We start from the raw sequence: 17,108 nt of genomic DNA, 5'->3' as shown, positions 1-17,108 counted from the left end.
TCTGTCTGGCCACTGGGGCAGAGACAGGAGAGGCTGGCTGGCTATATTGCAGAGAGAATAGAGACTGGCTGTCTTACTGGGTTGAGAGAAAGGTGAAGCTAGCTAATTGTTGTGAGTAGGGTTGACTGGCTATTGGGGCAGCAACAAAGGCTGGATGGCTTCTGGGGCAGGGAGAGGAGACATTGTTGGCTTACTGGGATAAAAGAAATATTAAACTGGATGGCTTCTAGTGTGGGAAGAGGAGAGACTGGCTACTGGGGTAGGTACAGGAGTGACTGGATTGCTACTTGGGAAGGGAGAGGTAAGACTAATGGCTTACTGGGACAAGAGAAAGGTGAAACTGGCTGACTAGAGTTGGAGGGAGTGAGGTGAAACTGGCAACAAAGATGAATCTACTGATTACTTGGGTGAGAAAACAGATGTGAGTCTAGCTGGCTACAAGGGTAGATTGGCTTGCTAGTGAGGTGAGAGAGAGGTGTAAGATTGGCTATTGGGACAAGAAACGTGAGAAGCTGGAAGACTGCTGAAGAGAGAGTGGTGTAAGATTAGCTACTGGAGCAAGAGAGGTTTGATGCTGGCAGACTAGTAGACAGCCTCACTCTCACCTCTCTAGTAGAGTGGCAAAGAGGTGGGAGTTGGCTACTGGAGCTGGAGAAAAGTGAGTCTAGCTGGTCTCTTGGATGGGAGAGAGGTTTGAGACAGGTTGGTTCCTAGACCAAGAGAGAGGAAAAGGCTGACTGGCTGCTGGGGATAAAATGATGTGAAGCCGGCCCTTGGGACAAGAGAGATGGCTACCGGAGTGAGAGAGAGAGATGTGAGACTGCCTACTGGAAAAAGAGATGAGTAAGGCTGCCTTCTGTGGCAAAAGAGAGGTGTGCGGCTGGCCTCTGGGGCAGGAGAGAATTGTGAAACCAGATGCCTGCGGGGGAGAGGTGTGAGGCTTCCTGGTCACTAGGGCAAGAGAGATGTGAGACTACCTGGCCTATGGGGCAAGAGAAAGCTGTAAGGTTGGTTGGCAGCTGGAGAGAGAAAAATGAGAAGGTTGATTGGCTACTGGTTCAGGAAGATACATAGTGTGCACTGTAGGTCACCATTACTAGGTAACCATTAATGTGTGGTACACATTGACCAACCAATCGTTTTGGTAAGTCTGTGCCCAGCATACACACTTACCAATCGGCCTACCGATATGTCCAGTAAGAGGAACCAGTGTTTATGCCATTGCCGTCTGTACACACAGGTAGATGCGCATGATTTATCTGAATGATATTGCATCAGCCGTGCTGCGCATCCTACGCAATAGATCTGTGAATTAGGTTCTCAGATATATCGTATGTACACACCTGATGCTGCACTAAACGATATATCGTTCATCGACCGTACGAACGATATATATTGCGCAGTGTGTACCAAGCATAAATCCTATTCACTATTTTTGTGCACATTTTTATATTCTAAACAACGTATTAGAGTCTTAAATTTGTTCCTTCCTGGATTTAATAAACCATGTGCACAAGCTACTTGCAATCTAATCCGCTCTTATTTCAGCAATCGGTAAGGTAAGTTCCTGTACACCCGATAACACAAATATCATAGTGGAATACTCATTGGCATATCTATAATAGGTGCAGGGTGTGCGGTGCATACGGGCCTCTGGGTACAGGTATAGCCACACCGCACACCCTGCACCCATATAATATAAATTACCTCTCCAGAGTACCGTGTAGGCCGACGCAGCAGACAAGATTTGCACATGTGCAGTAAAGGAGTCTGTGGGAACATAGCAGGGGCGCCATGTTCCCGGAGTCCTCAGTAGACCCTTGCACAAAGCCAGAGTCTACTACGCTGCCGGAGACCAGGTGGTATGCACGGAGGCTGCACACTGGCCCCTCTCCTTTCTTAAACCGCCCCGGGGGAATACACTGAATTTGAAATGAAATGAACGAAAACTTGGTGCAGTAGGATGACTTTTAATTGAAGAATGTGTTGTGTGCACTCTGTATAACGCTATGGAAGTTGTCCTAACACTGCTGTATGAGTTTTTCCCTCTGTACGTTAATCAAATTCTCCCCTCATCTATTCTGGACAGCTCTGGAATAAATGTATCTATTGTTATCCATCTCTTTATCATTATCTTGCTCTTTTCTGGACAGATGAAGTGACATTGGACACCCCAAAACCAGATGTATTGGGTAACTATTTGTACTTTATCACATAAGACACATGGGATATATGTAAATGCATTATTTTACACTTAGATACGCACACACCTAGTCATAGGGGGCAAGTTAATTATCGGGGATGCGCGGTCGCACACAACACAGATAATTGCGGTAGGACAACGTTGCATGTTTTACAGCGGGTTGCATGTTTTACAAAGCGGTTTGGCAAGTGTCACAAGAACCTCACATCCACTAATTTGTGCTGAAAGAGGACACTGCTCGTTCCACTATCTAATTTTCATAGTCAAGCCACTATTTTCCCTTAATATTAAGCAAAGATTGTGTATTCCTGAGCTTAATGTCCCGTGAGGAGGAAAGTGCTTCTCTACCTACAGTCAAAGACAGTTGGTGACTGACCGTTTGGCAGACTTGCTGTGTAAAAAAAGCAAAGTGTGGATTGGTTGTTTCCTACACACGGGCAGGGCCAGTGATGTCATAGCAATTTACTAACAGAATTTACTAACAGCTGATAGTTGGATCAATCCGGACACTGTTCCTAAATCATACATCCCAACTTTGGGGGGATTCTAAATAGGGTTTTGGTGTGGCTGAGGCATGGTATAGCGGTATGACCATGGACCTAATGGGTACCACCGCACCCACCATACGTTATTAGAAAAACATCATTTTTTTTTTTTTTATACCACCATTTGCAATTGGAGACACCTGACTGTGACAGTTGAATACCTATCAACAACCCGGCTGAAATCGGGAAGGTTGGGAGTTGCTTCAGCTGTGTGTAATTAAATGGGCAGGAGGTAATTTTTTACTTTACAGACCTGCAGTGGAATTTTGGGGTAAATGGTTTATATCTGTAAATGTCAGTTTAGAGGTTTTGCTGTCCTTTTAGGAAATAGTGACTGAAGGCTGTTACAGTATTTTGCGTACAGAGACCGTGCTAGAGTCCCCACAGTACACCTAACAATTTGCAATCCGCGCGTCACATCAAAGAGTAACATTTTTCTGTTTTCAGCTTCTACAATGAATTCGTTTCCAGACAACGCTGACAAATTTAAAAGAATGAGTCAGTCTGTGCCCGCCTTCCTTCAAGACGATGTAAGTGCACCTTTTATTTATTCTATATTATTATAAATATATTTTCACAGTTTTATTAACTTGAAATATTAAAAATTCACTGTAAATGACAATTTTGACCATTTTTCTTACTATTATAAATTGAATTCATTTTTGGGAGAGAAAGTATTTGATATATTCAACAAAAGCACGATTACCTTGGATCTTCTAGGGGACCTGGTGGCTCCAACAGTCCTTTGCCTCACTCCTCTCTTAGCTTACCTCTCAGCCGGGGCAATTCTGGAGGTATAGGCACCAATAAAAGCTTATATTAGGCAATTCAAGAGGGAGAGGCATCAGGAACCCCAGTGAATTTGTGCGTATATGTGTGTATGTGTATATGTGTGTGTGTGTGTGTATATGTGTGTGTGTGTGTGTGTGTGTGTGTGTATATATATATATATATACACACACTACTTTTTCAGCTTGTGTTCGGATATATATATAAATAATTTTTAGGCAAACCTTTACTTTTTTTTTTTTATCGATAATTTGCTCACTTTAATGTTTCATTATTGGTTCAGCATCATGTCATGTGACCGCTCCCCTATTAGTCAGATGAGGCTCCTGTATCCGTATATCCTGCCTGCTTCTGTCTGCATCCGTTAAAAATGCACAGTTCTGTCCTTTGTGTATGTAAATGTGTTTGTGTTACCCGATAACTGAATGAAGGGCTTCCTAACAACCGCGTAAAAGCCCTTCCGTTTTTGTATTCACTGTACACGTCTGTTCATGCATGTATCGCATGCTCTGTGGAGAAAATATATTTGTGTGAATCCTTTACATTATGGCAGACAACACAAACACTGGAAACAAACCTCTAAATTGCACTAAACCTCAAAGAAAAGCTGGGAAATGGGTGCAAAACATTTAATATGACGTTGGCATCTATATTTTTAGTATTTGCTGTTCTGCTTGGTGTTAGGTGGTCATCAATGGACAAAGTGAATTAGATCCCTGTGATCCATCCTTCCCAATATCGTACACTTATTATTGTTCATATTTTTATTTTTTTATATTCCTCAATCTGATGGAAGTAGTATCTAGTTCAAGTTATGTCTTCTTTGAAACATACAAGTATTACTGGAGCGCAATTTACTGACATGCTGTTGATACAACTTCTAATGGCAAGCTAGCATAATTGTAGGGCCTGCAAGATCCAATATAATTTTCCAGCATGGCAGACCCAAATCCTGTAGTATTCATATACAGATGTGACCTTACACATCTTTGCCGCAGTGGCACTAAAAAGCCTTTTTCAGCACGCCAGGGTCCGTGAGACTCTGCTAGTGCCAGAAGTCTTTATTTTTTTTTGCCGAAAGTGCGAAACGCGCGCACCAACAGACTGTCCTGATTAATTTGATATACGACACTTGTATATCTGTGTATGACTGAGTCTCTGAATCTGTATAGGAAGTGCTACAATGTAGCAGCCACAGCTTTATTCATTCCAAGTTCCGTTGTGCTTCATATACAGACTCAGGTGCACACAGATATACAGGTGTCGCACAGTAAATTAACCAGCAGTGTCTGCTTGTGCTTCCTAGTCACTTTGCATTGCGACTTAGGCCCGTATTCAATTTGAGGCGAAAAGTCCGGATCGGCGATACTTTTTCGCCGATGACGTCATTTTCGCCTGTTTTGCTTTTACCCCGTATTCAATTTGAAAGACTTTCCGCCTAGGTGGAAAGTCAATGCAATGTAATAGGCGAAAAGTTTCGCCTATGAATAGCAGGCGGAAAAAAAGTGCAGAATTGGGGTTTTGGGGTGCAACTTTGCAGGAACCCCCCTGCAGCCTTCAGACAGTCCCCCAAAGGTAAACTGTGTCAAAAAATTTTTAAAAAACACTTAAGGACACCCCAAAAAATGACTTTGAAAAAAGGGGCGAAAAAAATAAATGTTGGGGGACAAAGTTAAAAACTAGAGAACTTGACTTTGGGGGGGTCCCCAAGTATGCCCCAATTTTTTTATTTTTTTTATTTTTTTATTGCTGCAGGTGAATTTTACACGATTTATTCAAAATCACTTTAGCAATTGTTAAATATTGTGGCCCCCCTTTTTCAAGTACCCCAAATTTGCTGGAATAAGTTATTTTCAGGGAAAAATAACTCCTGAATACTATTCTGCACCACGTATAGAAAAACACTATTTAGCAGATATTGAGCCCATTTAAAAACACCAAATACATTCAGCAAGCCAAATTGGGGTGTACCATAGGGATCCCCCATGTCAGAGCATCTTTTGGGGGGGTGTCAGGCTGATTTCCCCAAATCTGATGGTACTTTCTGCCTGTTCAAGTTTTGCCGGGTCCCGTTTTTGCTTACTTTCAAAATGAATACGGAGTAAAGCGGGCACGCGCCGCACAATATTTTTCCGCCTACAAAACAGGCGACGTAGGCGAAAAGTCCAGGACGCGAAAAAATATCGTGGCTCGGCTCAAATTGAATACGGCTCTTAGACACTTTCAGCAAAAAAAGACACCCGACACTAGCAGAGTAGCACGGGACCTGGCGGCTAACTCATGCCAGGCAACTCACAAAATGGCTGCCTCTACGACACGCCTCATCCATGTTGTTTGGTTGGTTATGAATTCATAGACTGCATTGGGTTCAGCTCCCAACATGGCTGTCTTAGCTCTGTATGAAATCAATGGGTGTGCATTAAAAAAAATTTCACACACGGATTTTGCCGTGTAACCTGAGACTCCTTAAACTGCAAATGGAGAAATAGGTTTTCCCTGAAATGTCACTGGCTTTATTAACTTGAGGTTTAAGAAATGCTCTTTTCTGATATTGGGATTTGCCCTGAAGTATATCCCAGAGCCTGATTATGACCTGGTGAGGCCGTAGGCAAGATGCGGATTTTCTCGTTCTCCATTAGTCAAATAAAAATACCCAAATAAAAACAGGTTTGAAAAAATCCGGTTCCCTTGGTGACCACTTGGCTCTACACATGAAGCTGGGGTTGCCTGGTGGATGATCAGTCTCTGGTATATACACGGATTAGGGAGTCCTTCGCTAGGTTATTCAGTAAGTATCTAACACACAAGATAACTTTTGCACTTCGTTGTTGAACATGTACAGTAACAATTATTGTGATGTCTTCTAGACTGATGGCAGAGAGACAGACTCAGCATCAGAAAGCAGTTTTAAGATTGGCAGACACAGGAAGAGCCCCAGCTCTCTAACCAATCTTAGTGGCTCCTCTGGCATGGCGTCGATGTCCTCTGTATGTACTGTAACTTTCTGCTTCCACTAATTATGTCCTTGTGCTTCTGTTGTGTGTAACAGTGTAAGTCTGCAGCAGATTAATGCAGGATTAAGGTAGGACTTGTAACACCATCCGTACTGCATGGCGGCATTTATGAGATTGTCGCTGTCCTTTATTGGGTTCATTTTATTAATGACCAGGCAATTCTCTGCAAAACGCCTATTTAGTAACTAATGATGTCTGGGCTGGAATTACATCATTGAAGTTTAAAGGCATGCATTTAGCACCTTTAAACCCCCACCCACCCTCACATACTCACACACACGCTCCAGCTGGAGGCATACACAGGACCCTTTACATTTACGATTTATCAAGATGCTCATGGTTTCCAATCCACAGAACTGTCCTATTTTGTGTCCACCAATTATAGCACCACCAGCGGGTTTATCGAAATGACAGCTGTCCTATCAATATTACTGACGCGTTTCAGTGTTTCCTCAGGAAGATTCATTCAATTGAGTGTGCCCATGTTATTTAAAGGTCCGATCTCCAATCATAATGCGAACTCACTTCTACCCTTACGTAACTTCCAAATTAATTAAGCATCACCTGGAGATCATAGACCACTAACAATCTGATTTTATGTAGCCAAAATGTTATATTGGGCAATATAATATTAAATACATAATAATACAATATTGAAAGTATCATTGAATGTAATCCGTCAATCTCTGCAGCAATGCCGCCTCTTGGAAGGTCGTCAGGGAGGATAAAGTGATGGGTTAATCAACATCCTACCTCTATGCTTTCATTGCTGGTTCTTCTCCCTGACGGGCACTGCCGGGATAGGTCTGCACTGCGGTTATTTCTAGGCATGACCAGCTTGTCGGCTCATTACCCGCGGCTGGCTCGTGGGGATGCAGCAGTACCCATAAGTAATTATGAAGAAGCAGTTTGTGGGAGGGGAGGGGGTCGTGACTTTTATCCATTGCTAGACTGTACCAACATTACAGCTGGTTATTGTCGCTAAGTCTAAAACAACTTGCCCATAGGTGTTATTTTGTGGATGACCCTAGATTCATGGGGATATACTTACACCCTCTAGTTCCTCTAGAAATATCACTAAGCTTCATGTGGGCTGTATTGGATACTAGTTTAGCCAATAGTAATATAAGTGGCCTGGTCCACCAAAATATGATCATGGTGATGTTTCGGTCAGGTTCTTGTTCACTGGTACCTTCAATCTGATTCCCCACCTATATACAGGACCGTATCTTGCACCTAATTAAACATGGAGATTTGACGCCATTCTAGGTTGCGCTATTTGGCAATGTATTGTTTTATTGCCTGTCGTCTACTGATTGGTTTTGTTCCTCCAGGTAAGTGGAAGTGTAGCGAGTATGTACAGCGGCGATTTCGGCAACGTTGATGTGAAAGGCAGCATAGAGTTTTCCGTTGACTATCTGGAGCCGGTGAAGGAATTCCTCATCTATATCTACCAGTGCAAAGAGCTTTCTGTGGCTGACGTAAAGAAGCAGCGCTCTGACCCGTGAGTACAATGTCCGTCTAGTGCTTTAATGGTGGCCACAAATATAGTGGCCTATCTACAATGGTTCCAGGGGGGGCCCACACCGCACACCCTGCACTCACTCCATATGATTACATTCTGCAGGAGCAGCCTTTAGAAGAAATCTCCAGGAAAATGGCGGCGGCTCCATTTTACTGGAGATATGCTCGTATGCAGTAGACTCTGACACAGTGCTAAAGCCTGCAGTCCGCATGCGCTGGAGCGAAGAGGAGGGGGGTGCGCTTAGTCACTGCACACAGGCCCCCTCCCTTTATAAGACGCCCCTGTGTGTGCTGAAGAGTTAGTGATATCACTGGTTCCTAATTAACAGACAGGCTGACTTGTCATAGTTTTGATTTGTACCTCATTCTCCTGAATAACCAAATGTACATATGACCAAATTAAACCTTTCTATTGGCGTATTACCAATCTGCAGCAGAGATGGTGACAGTGCAAAAAGGAGGGGTTTTCTGCTAACCCTCAATACAGATGTGCCCACATACCTCTATCCTCCATGCGCTACAAATCGCACCACACACAACACGGGAGCTCAGTGTGACTCTGTAGCGCAGAGCGTCTTTTTGTGCGTCCTTTTTTTACCTTCAAATGTCTTATTCGCACAGCGTTGCAAATAGATGGCACAAGCAGCTTCTGTTGATTAAAACGACATGCAGCATGCCTATGTTCTCTGTGCTGCTGTGGGTGTATCTGCATGCGAAACGCTACGTTACAGTGTCAGCGGCTGTAACACTGTAACGTAGCATTTCTCATGCAGATGCACCTGCACTCGCTCAGAGAACATAGGCATGCTGCATATCTGTGAGGTTCTGGTTTTGTTGTGGACCCGGGTGGTGATAGGAGCAGACACAGAAGCAGATTTAAATGAAAATGTGGAACTTTTAATGAGTGGTTTAGTAGACATGAATATGGCAAAAGTAAAAGTCCAGGCAAAGCACTGAAGTGCACTTGGGAACTGTAGTGAAGCAAATGGGAGAATGTCCAGATAGTGACAGGCAAGGAAGAGTCCAGTATGCAGGTGTGGTGAGCTGAAATGATATGCTTGCAGAGGGGATGTGATCCAGGAGAGTGTAAGTGGAGGCAAGGTGCAGGGTGACAGCAGACTCAGGTACTCAGCAGGTACAACTGAATCACATGGCCGGAGGCAAGATGGCGGCACCCATGCCGGGCGGAACGGAAGCACCGCCAGGCCTCACCAGCCCAGAGTGACAATGTGCCCGCACAGAACTACGCACAGCCAATGCCCTCGCCAAACACCAGCACCACCGCCAGACGCCCCCCGCCACAGCGACCTCATGGGTAATACCTGTCGACCACCATGCCGAGAAACCCTGGTCGTGACCATATCATTTTAATCAGCAGAAGCTGCTTGTGCTATCTATTCGCATCGTTGTGCGAATAAGACGCATTAAAACGCGCACAAAATGATACTCTGCGTTACTGAGTCACGCCACGACTTGGTGCGACTAGAAGGGCTGTTTAACGCGCCAGGAGGCTAGATGTATGAGGACACAACTGTATCTACAGCCAGAATCCAATAAACAAGCGGTGATATAGAAAGAACTGTAATTGACCGGATCTCTCTTGCACTCTCTCTCTCGCGCGCGCTCTCTTCTCCCCCCCCCTCCATGGTCCTGGCGCTGATAATGCCAGCACAGCTATGACCCAATACTTGGGTAAAACAGCTATTAGTGTGACCCAATAGCCATAAGCAGATGACAGATTGATACCATAAGAAGAATATGCAGGCGCAGCGCCAAGTTCTCTTACTTATCTCATGTAATCTTTTTAGGTATGTGAAGGCTTATTTGCTTCCAGAAAAATTAAAGATGGGCAAAAGAAAAACTGCTTTCAAGAAAAAGACGCTAAATCCGGTGTACAATGAAATTTTACGGGTAAGGTGCAGATTAATAACTACAGTGCCCGCATATAAAGAAAAGCTGCAGGGTTTTTGTGTCCTTTTGTAAAATGCATTTTGTGTAAAGTGCATTTTACTGTATCAATCGTACAGTAGTATTTCATGTTTAACTCTATATACAAAACACATGTAATGTTTTTCTCTATCCCTGTTGCACGTCACGTGTGTGGTAAGATAATGTATTCATAGTGCACGTTGATACGTCATGTTTTACTGTACTCATGGCTAACGTGTGTAAGTCGTGTTGCTGAGGTCCCTTTAATGGACTGAAGGTTACTTTTTTTTTTTTCTCTACAGTATAAGATTCCCAAAGAACCTCTTCTGAAGCAGACATTGAACCTGTCGGTCTGGCATCATGATGTACTTGGCAGGAACAGTTTTCTTGGCGAGGTTAATGTCCAATTGGATACATGGGATTGGAACAATTCACAGAGGAATTGGTATCCACTGGAGCCACGCGTAAGTAGCTGTTTCCACGTTTTCGGACATTACAGTGTAAGCATGAGATATTTGTGTTCCTGGTGCACCCACGCATTTTGCAATTGCAGCAAACTCTGGCGTAATTTGTCAATAAAGTTGCTTCAAAATGATTTTTTGAAATTCAAGCTTTTCATTTTGAACAGACATATGTAATACCTCCTTTCCACTGGCCAAAATACCCAGGTAATTGTCGTGTCAACCTGGGTAGTGTAGACTCTCCAACATGACCCCTTCCATCTGGTACAAAAACTCCTGCTCCTGGATTTCTCTCCCTTAATTGATGATTGCAGCCACCTGCGGTGATACACCTGCCTCATCTATTAACAAGCCCAACACAGGCGTCTGCAATCATTAATTAGGTGGGAAGCCCAGGAGCAGAGCATTTTGTACCGGATGGTGACATGTTGGAGGGTAGGGTAGTGGCTCAGTGGAAAAGGCTCCTAGAAAAAATCCTAGTCGATTTGACATGGCATTTCTCAACTGGTCTCGAGAAGGGTTTTACGCAGGTAAAACCCTAGTCAAGTTTAGTGGAAACAGGTAACCCGGGTCTTCCGACACAGGACCCGTGTACATCATGCTGATTGGGTGCTGTTCGGAAGCTACCTGTGACAGCTGTCACCGGGGAGGGAGAGATTACAGCCTCCCCATATGGTCCGGACCGTTCCGATTTTTACCCCATGCCCGCTTCATACAGGGAGGCTGTAATCTCTCCCTGCCGTGTCTCCGCTGACAGATGTGACATCACAGCCTCCCGAAAGGACACCCTCCAACTCGGGACAGACCCGGGATTTTGGTGGAAAAGAGGCATAAGTGATATGAACATTTGATGTAAAAAGTCACATGGCGCAATAATTTAAATAACAGAAGTATAAACAAAGGTAGAGAATGGCAGAGTGGAGATGGGGTGGAACAGAGACTAGCTATAGAAATGGGTATACTTATGAAATAAAACTACCAAGAGATGTTGGTGACAGGAGAGGGGATTTGACCTGATTTGGACTGGGGAAGAAAGCAGTTTTTTGAATGATTAAAACATGGGAGAACTGAATGGACAGTGAGGACTCTGCTTTAGAATTCGGGAAGTCCAGACATTAGTAAATAAGTCTGGTTTATATTGGACATAATTGTTTTTTGTTTTTTAAAAGAATGCCTCAAACCAGAAACAAATTGGTAAATTCACCCCAGGTAGCGGCAAATTAAAAATAATTGGGTAATACATGGACCATTAAACGTTCCAGCTACCAGATGACGATCCGTTTGGTTGCTTGTGTTAAAAAGCATCTGAATGTCTTTCTCCTCTTTTCCCTGATGCTGTAGTAGTAGGCGCCATCTTTCTTTTTATCCTGCTAGAACACCTGATCTGTCTCTTCCTTTTATGTGTATAAAATGTCTCTTTGTCTTAAAGAGATTAAACAGCCCCCCCCCCCCCCCCAAATACCATAACCATTAGGTTACTGTTATTATCATCGTCATTGTATATATGTAAGGTACCACAAAACTCTGCTGCGCGAGTCCGTCAGTTACAAATTGTACAAAATACAAATCGCATATAAAAGAACAGAACAGTGCAGATGAGGATGACAAAGGAGGGTCCAATGTAGGGATGTGCAGAACCTATCCGAGCCTGCACATCCCTAGTCCAATGTGATGTAAAGAGTAGGGCGGGCCGTGCCTGTGAGAGTTTACAGCCAGAGGCCAATGCTGAGACCATAGGAGCTAGTGGGACATGGAGTGGACTGCAGCTGGTAGAACATTCAGAGGGAGGAGTCCCAGGCAGGTTTTTGAGAGAGCACTTGAAGGATTTAAGGTGGGAGAGTCTGGTCAGGCGTGGTAAGGCATTCCCTTAGTGTGGAGCAACTTGGGGCAGTCTTAGAAGAGAAAGTGAGAGGTGATCACCAGACAAGAGTGTATCCTGTTACGGAATCGGAGATGTATGAAACGGAGGTGTTGACCAGGGTCAGAAACTTGAAAGTCAAACGACCGCCCATACACTTGCGGTGGAGGCCGTGAGGAGGGGGGTGCGATACGACGCCCCGGCCAGCGGGACCCCTGCTGCCAAATGACAGATGATGGACGTTCAGTGTGTATGAACAACCATCATCTATAGATATATCTTTTTAGGTGTGTACCCAGCTTTAGAGTATGCAGTAGTCAAGGTGGGAGACAGTGAGAGAACAGATAAGCGTTTTGTTACTGCCTTGATTGAGAAAAGGGCATATTCTGTCACTGTTTGAAGGAGGAGGCGCTAGGCAGTACCAAGTCACTGGATGTTGGAAGTAAAGCTGAGTCCGCAGTTAATTATACACCAAGGCAGTGGGCTGGATTCAAGTGGCACTAGAGGAAGGGATAGTGACACTAGGTTGCTGTGTGGGGGGAGCGGGGGATGCTGAATTTAAAGGGGCAATGATAAATAAATAACCGGGTGTTGTTTGTATTTGATATTATTGCCCCTTTGAATCCAGCATCCGATACTGCCGAAGGCACAGCGAATAAAAAATGATTTTACTGTACCTACTGACAATCATTGTGCTGGTTGCTGCAATTCCCCGAGCCTGACATAGAAACCTCACGACCACTCTGTTGCTGCGGTTTTGTGTACGCTGTGACGAAATGACCAATAAACAATATTTCTAGCAATAAATTAAGATTTTTTTTCCATTAATATCACTGTGTGTGTGTGTGTGTGTTTTGGAAGTAATGATGACTGAACGCCTTGTCTTTACGTAGACCCCAGCTTCTGGCATCGGATTAGAGAACAGAGGAGAGATTAAACTGGCTCTCAAATATATTCCAGTGTCACCCACTGGTATGTACAAGCTACTATTATTACTTTATATTCCACCTACCGGTGTGACCACTGTTATTGCTTTGTATGGTAATGTTTTGTTTCCCCTTGAATCCAGTAACGGGTGCAAAGGCGGGCACGACGGGGGAAGTACACATCTGGATTAAGGAGTGCCTCCAACTGCCAATGCTTCGTGAAAACAAAATAAACTCTTTCGTAAAATGGTAATTCCTCTTTACCTCTGGTCTGTTATGTCCTGCAAGCCCCAGTACTTCAGAGGATAGATAACAGTTACAGCATAAATCAGAGAATAATTCTTGCAGCTATTTATCAATCCTTCTAAAGAGGACAGACAACTAGCCATCATTAAGTAAATTCTATAAAATGGTAGCTCTAATCTCATTGGTAGTTGCGGGCAACACGTCCACTTGATTCCCTTAGAAGGTTTAATAAATTTCTCCCCTCCGCCCCCCTTTCCCTTAGTCTGCAAATTATCAATTTCTTAAAGCATTTGTGACTATATTTTTATGTTTTTCCTTTTGTTTTTAGTACGATACTTCCTGACACAAGCAGGAAAAGTCGCCAGAAAACACGGGCTGTAGACAAAACCCCCAATCCCATTTTTAACCACACAATGGTTTATGACGGCTTCAAACCAGACGACTTGAAAGAGGCTTGTGTGGAGCTCACAGTGTGGGACCACAACAGACTGTCAAATCACTTCATCGGAGGTTTACGATTAGGCCTTGGAACAGGTAAAAAATAAAGGATTATATACCAATGCACAAAAAACAAAACTGCCATAAATAACTGTGGAAAAATAGTGCTGTAGTTAATACCACGGTTTGTTGCAGCACATTGTTATTGCACAACATTCTGTATAATATTCTTCCCAATAAATTACCCAGAACTGTTTAACCTTCACCACAAAATGCAGCGGGATGAATTATACACACCATCAGATGTTGGGTAATATTAGTCTTTGTAAGATATTCATGTGCCCCTCTGAGCAGTTTTGAAATGCGTTGGGTTGACCATGAGATTTATTTAAAATAATGTCTCATTCACACATGAGACCCACAAGCAGCTTCTGCTGATTAATATATACATAATGCCTGTATTCTATGTGTGACTGCGGCTATATCTGCCTACGAAACGCTATGTTAGTGTCACAGCCGCTGACACTGTAACGCAGCATTTCGCATGCAGATATAACCATAGTCCTGCCTGTTTCCCCAGCTACCACAGTTTGTTTTTTAAAGTATAAAGTAATTTTTTTTCAAAAACTTCCCCAAAATTTTTTTTTTGTTTACCACCACATTATTATTAGCTATTTAAATGTAACTTTACATTTTTGTTAAAAAAATTATATTAAATTAAGTAAAATGGCTCTTATTTACAATTTGCTTAAAAAAAACAAACTACAATTTTGGAGACATTTTAAAAAAAAATATTAGTCAGTTAAGTGGTTAACTTAAGAAATGTCTGATAATAAATATAAAGAAGATATTCCTGCTGGCTGATCAATAAAACTAAAATTTATTACAAACACAATTATTAAATAAAAAGTTAAAATGCAACATGGATGTGTATATAGATGGTTGCTCTTCAGTTCCTTACCCAGCAAGGAACAAATATCTAAAAGAAAAATAATAGTGCTCATGGTGCAGTAAATTTAATACACCTACAGTAGAATCATTTGGAAGTAATTATTAGTATTTTAAGTAGAAGAATATACAGCTTATCAATCTTCTCTGCTCCTCAGGATATGGATGCCAACCAAACTATAGTGAATATAGCAGATCCTAGATGGAACTGTCCAAAAAGTCTAAACAAAGGCCTCACAAGTGTGAGATCTTTTTATATATAGATTAATATTTTTATTCATAGCGATGAAGATTTGAAAACTAAAATAAACATAAATTAGGCAAAGTTTATCTGAGTAATGGGCTCCTGTAGCAGCAGGACTAGATGTGACATCACTGGGACACACGATCAACAAAATATGCTCCTTTCAAAGCACTGAACACATTATTGGAGGCCTACCAACGCGTTTCGTTCCCTGAACTGCACCATCAGTACTCCTTCCTTTTTCTTTTCTTTTTTTTATTAATAAAAGTTAATTTATTATTGTTCTTCTCTTTAAGCTGCCAGTAGAAATACATATTGATATTTTATAATTCCTGACTATAATTGTCTCTGGGATATCACATTAGACATCAGGTATTTATTTTGGAGATTGCTGTCTTGGTTGGGCTGCCAGATTCAAAATATTCTCTAACTTTAATTTATTGTTCACATTCTATTGGTATTTGGAGATTTATTTTCTCTGCTACACCCTTTTGAAAAACTAGTGACATTGCAGTGGCATTGTAAACGAAGTGATACCCGTTCCTAAACAAATTATATAGGAATGAACCTAGGTTCAGCGCTTCTTCTGCGATGCTTTCACTTACCTGTTCTTCTCATTTAGGAAAGAGTTACGGGACAGCTGTAGACTGGATGGACTCGAGCCATGAGGAAACAATAATGTGGGAAAGGATGGGTACCTCTCCCAACACCTGGGTCGAAGGCTTATTGCCGCTGCGGATGTTTAAGATGGCCAAACTAGCCAAATAAATAGGAAAATCTATCATATCCGTCCATAGTCATCCAGCACTGCGATCACTTTCCTACTGTAAACCTCACTTGCTTCTGGAGTAGCCTTTGTAACAATGGAACTGCCTAATGTTCTGGTGACTTTTTTTTTTTTTTTTTTTTATGTTAACTGTGGTACAATGGGAACTTGATTAGAAAGAGATAATGAAGTCTTTAAATAAATATTATTCTTATAGTGGTAAAAACTTTATCCACTACTTTGCTGCTACTTTATCTTTTAGAAAACTTTTGGAATGGGTGACGTCTCCTTATTCACTCTCATCCTATACAGCCGCCCCTGTGCCATTAGGGCTCACACAAAATGGAAGCTGTCTTGCTCCTTGATGGCTTCTGTACCTTTTATTGGGAACTTCATATAGAAAATGGGGCAAAAGGTGTAAAATATGGTAAATATGGATCTCTATAAATATATTTAATTTTTATTGCATCATGGCTTACATGATTTTCATGGCTGTGGGTAAACTGGTTAAGAGCAATTAAAAAATGTCCACTATGTCGTATGTTCGTTATTTCTGTACCTTTAAGTGTGACACTTAAGCTTTCGCTAAATGTGTACTTGTGTAATGGGTTTTGTACAAAGCAAAGTGTCAATATTTGGGGAAAATTAAGTTTGGTTAGAGATGTGTATATATGTAATTATCTCAATAAAATGATTGAATGACACACCAATTGCTTTCTGTCTTTATCTTGTTATAGCAGTTTTCTGTATTTTTGGATATTCTGAATGTAAATCTATTGAAAAATTGTTGCACTGAGCCACTGTGTGTAGGCTCACTCTGCGAGTGCCGAGCCTCGGTGATGCACCAAAAAGTTCCACCATTCCCTGGTTTCTACACACCATCCATGACATGTTCCTCAATACATCCTAGTGTTGGTCTCTGGGTAAACATCTGACCCAATTCACCCTGACAACAGGGTACTGCAGCCTTGTTCTGCTTTCTTACCCACCTTCCCACAACATCTGTAATAGAGGTTGTCTGCTGCAGTGATACCAGGCTCTACAGAGCTTTTTGGCTTTTTTTCCTTGCTGTGTCCTGGCTCCCACCGTGCTCTGTAGTAAGCAGTCCTGGATCAGCTTACTCCATCCATTGACCGAGACTGGACCTGGCTTCAGTGACAGCTGGATCTTTCTCACCTTCCTAGCACTTATTCCCTGCAACAACTACTTCTCCTGAC

At 42.5% G+C, this 17,108-nt stretch overlaps 1 protein-coding gene across 13 annotated transcripts in view; it reads left to right on the top strand.

The window, feature by feature from the left end:
- The window catches only part of SYTL2 (synaptotagmin like 2), a 109,478-nt gene extending 92,883 nt beyond the window's left edge, over positions 1–16,595 (top strand). For 8 of the 13 annotated variants that reach the window (XM_088479782.1, XM_088479784.1, XM_088479785.1 and 5 more), the window contains 10 exons: positions 2,154–2,192; positions 3,196–3,278; positions 6,405–6,524; positions 7,886–8,055; positions 9,884–9,986; positions 10,307–10,468; positions 13,217–13,295; positions 13,393–13,498; positions 13,824–14,029; positions 15,748–16,595. In XM_088479782.1, the coding sequence (XP_088335908.1) occupies positions 2,154–2,192; positions 3,196–3,278; positions 6,405–6,524; positions 7,886–8,055; positions 9,884–9,986; positions 10,307–10,468; positions 13,217–13,295; positions 13,393–13,498; positions 13,824–14,029; positions 15,748–15,893 (1,214 nt within the window). In that variant the 3' untranslated portion in view covers positions 15,894–16,595. The remainder of the gene's footprint in view (positions 1–2,153; positions 2,193–3,195; positions 3,279–6,404; positions 6,525–7,885; positions 8,056–9,883; positions 9,987–10,306; positions 10,469–13,216; positions 13,296–13,392; positions 13,499–13,823; positions 14,030–15,747) is intronic. The other 5 variants (XM_088479783.1, XM_088479787.1, XM_088479793.1 and 2 more) reach the window with 2 other exon arrangements.
- The last annotated feature ends 513 nt before the right edge of the window (positions 16,596–17,108 follow it).

The sequence above is a fragment of the Taudactylus pleione genome, unplaced genomic scaffold (assembly GCF_031769625.1).
Source record: "Taudactylus pleione unplaced genomic scaffold, aTauple2 ptg000245l, whole genome shotgun sequence".
Taxonomy (NCBI): Eukaryota; Metazoa; Chordata; class Amphibia; order Anura; family Myobatrachidae; genus Taudactylus; species Taudactylus pleione.
The sequence above is the reverse complement of the archived record's forward strand: the minus strand, read 5'-3'. Positions and strand labels throughout refer to the sequence as shown.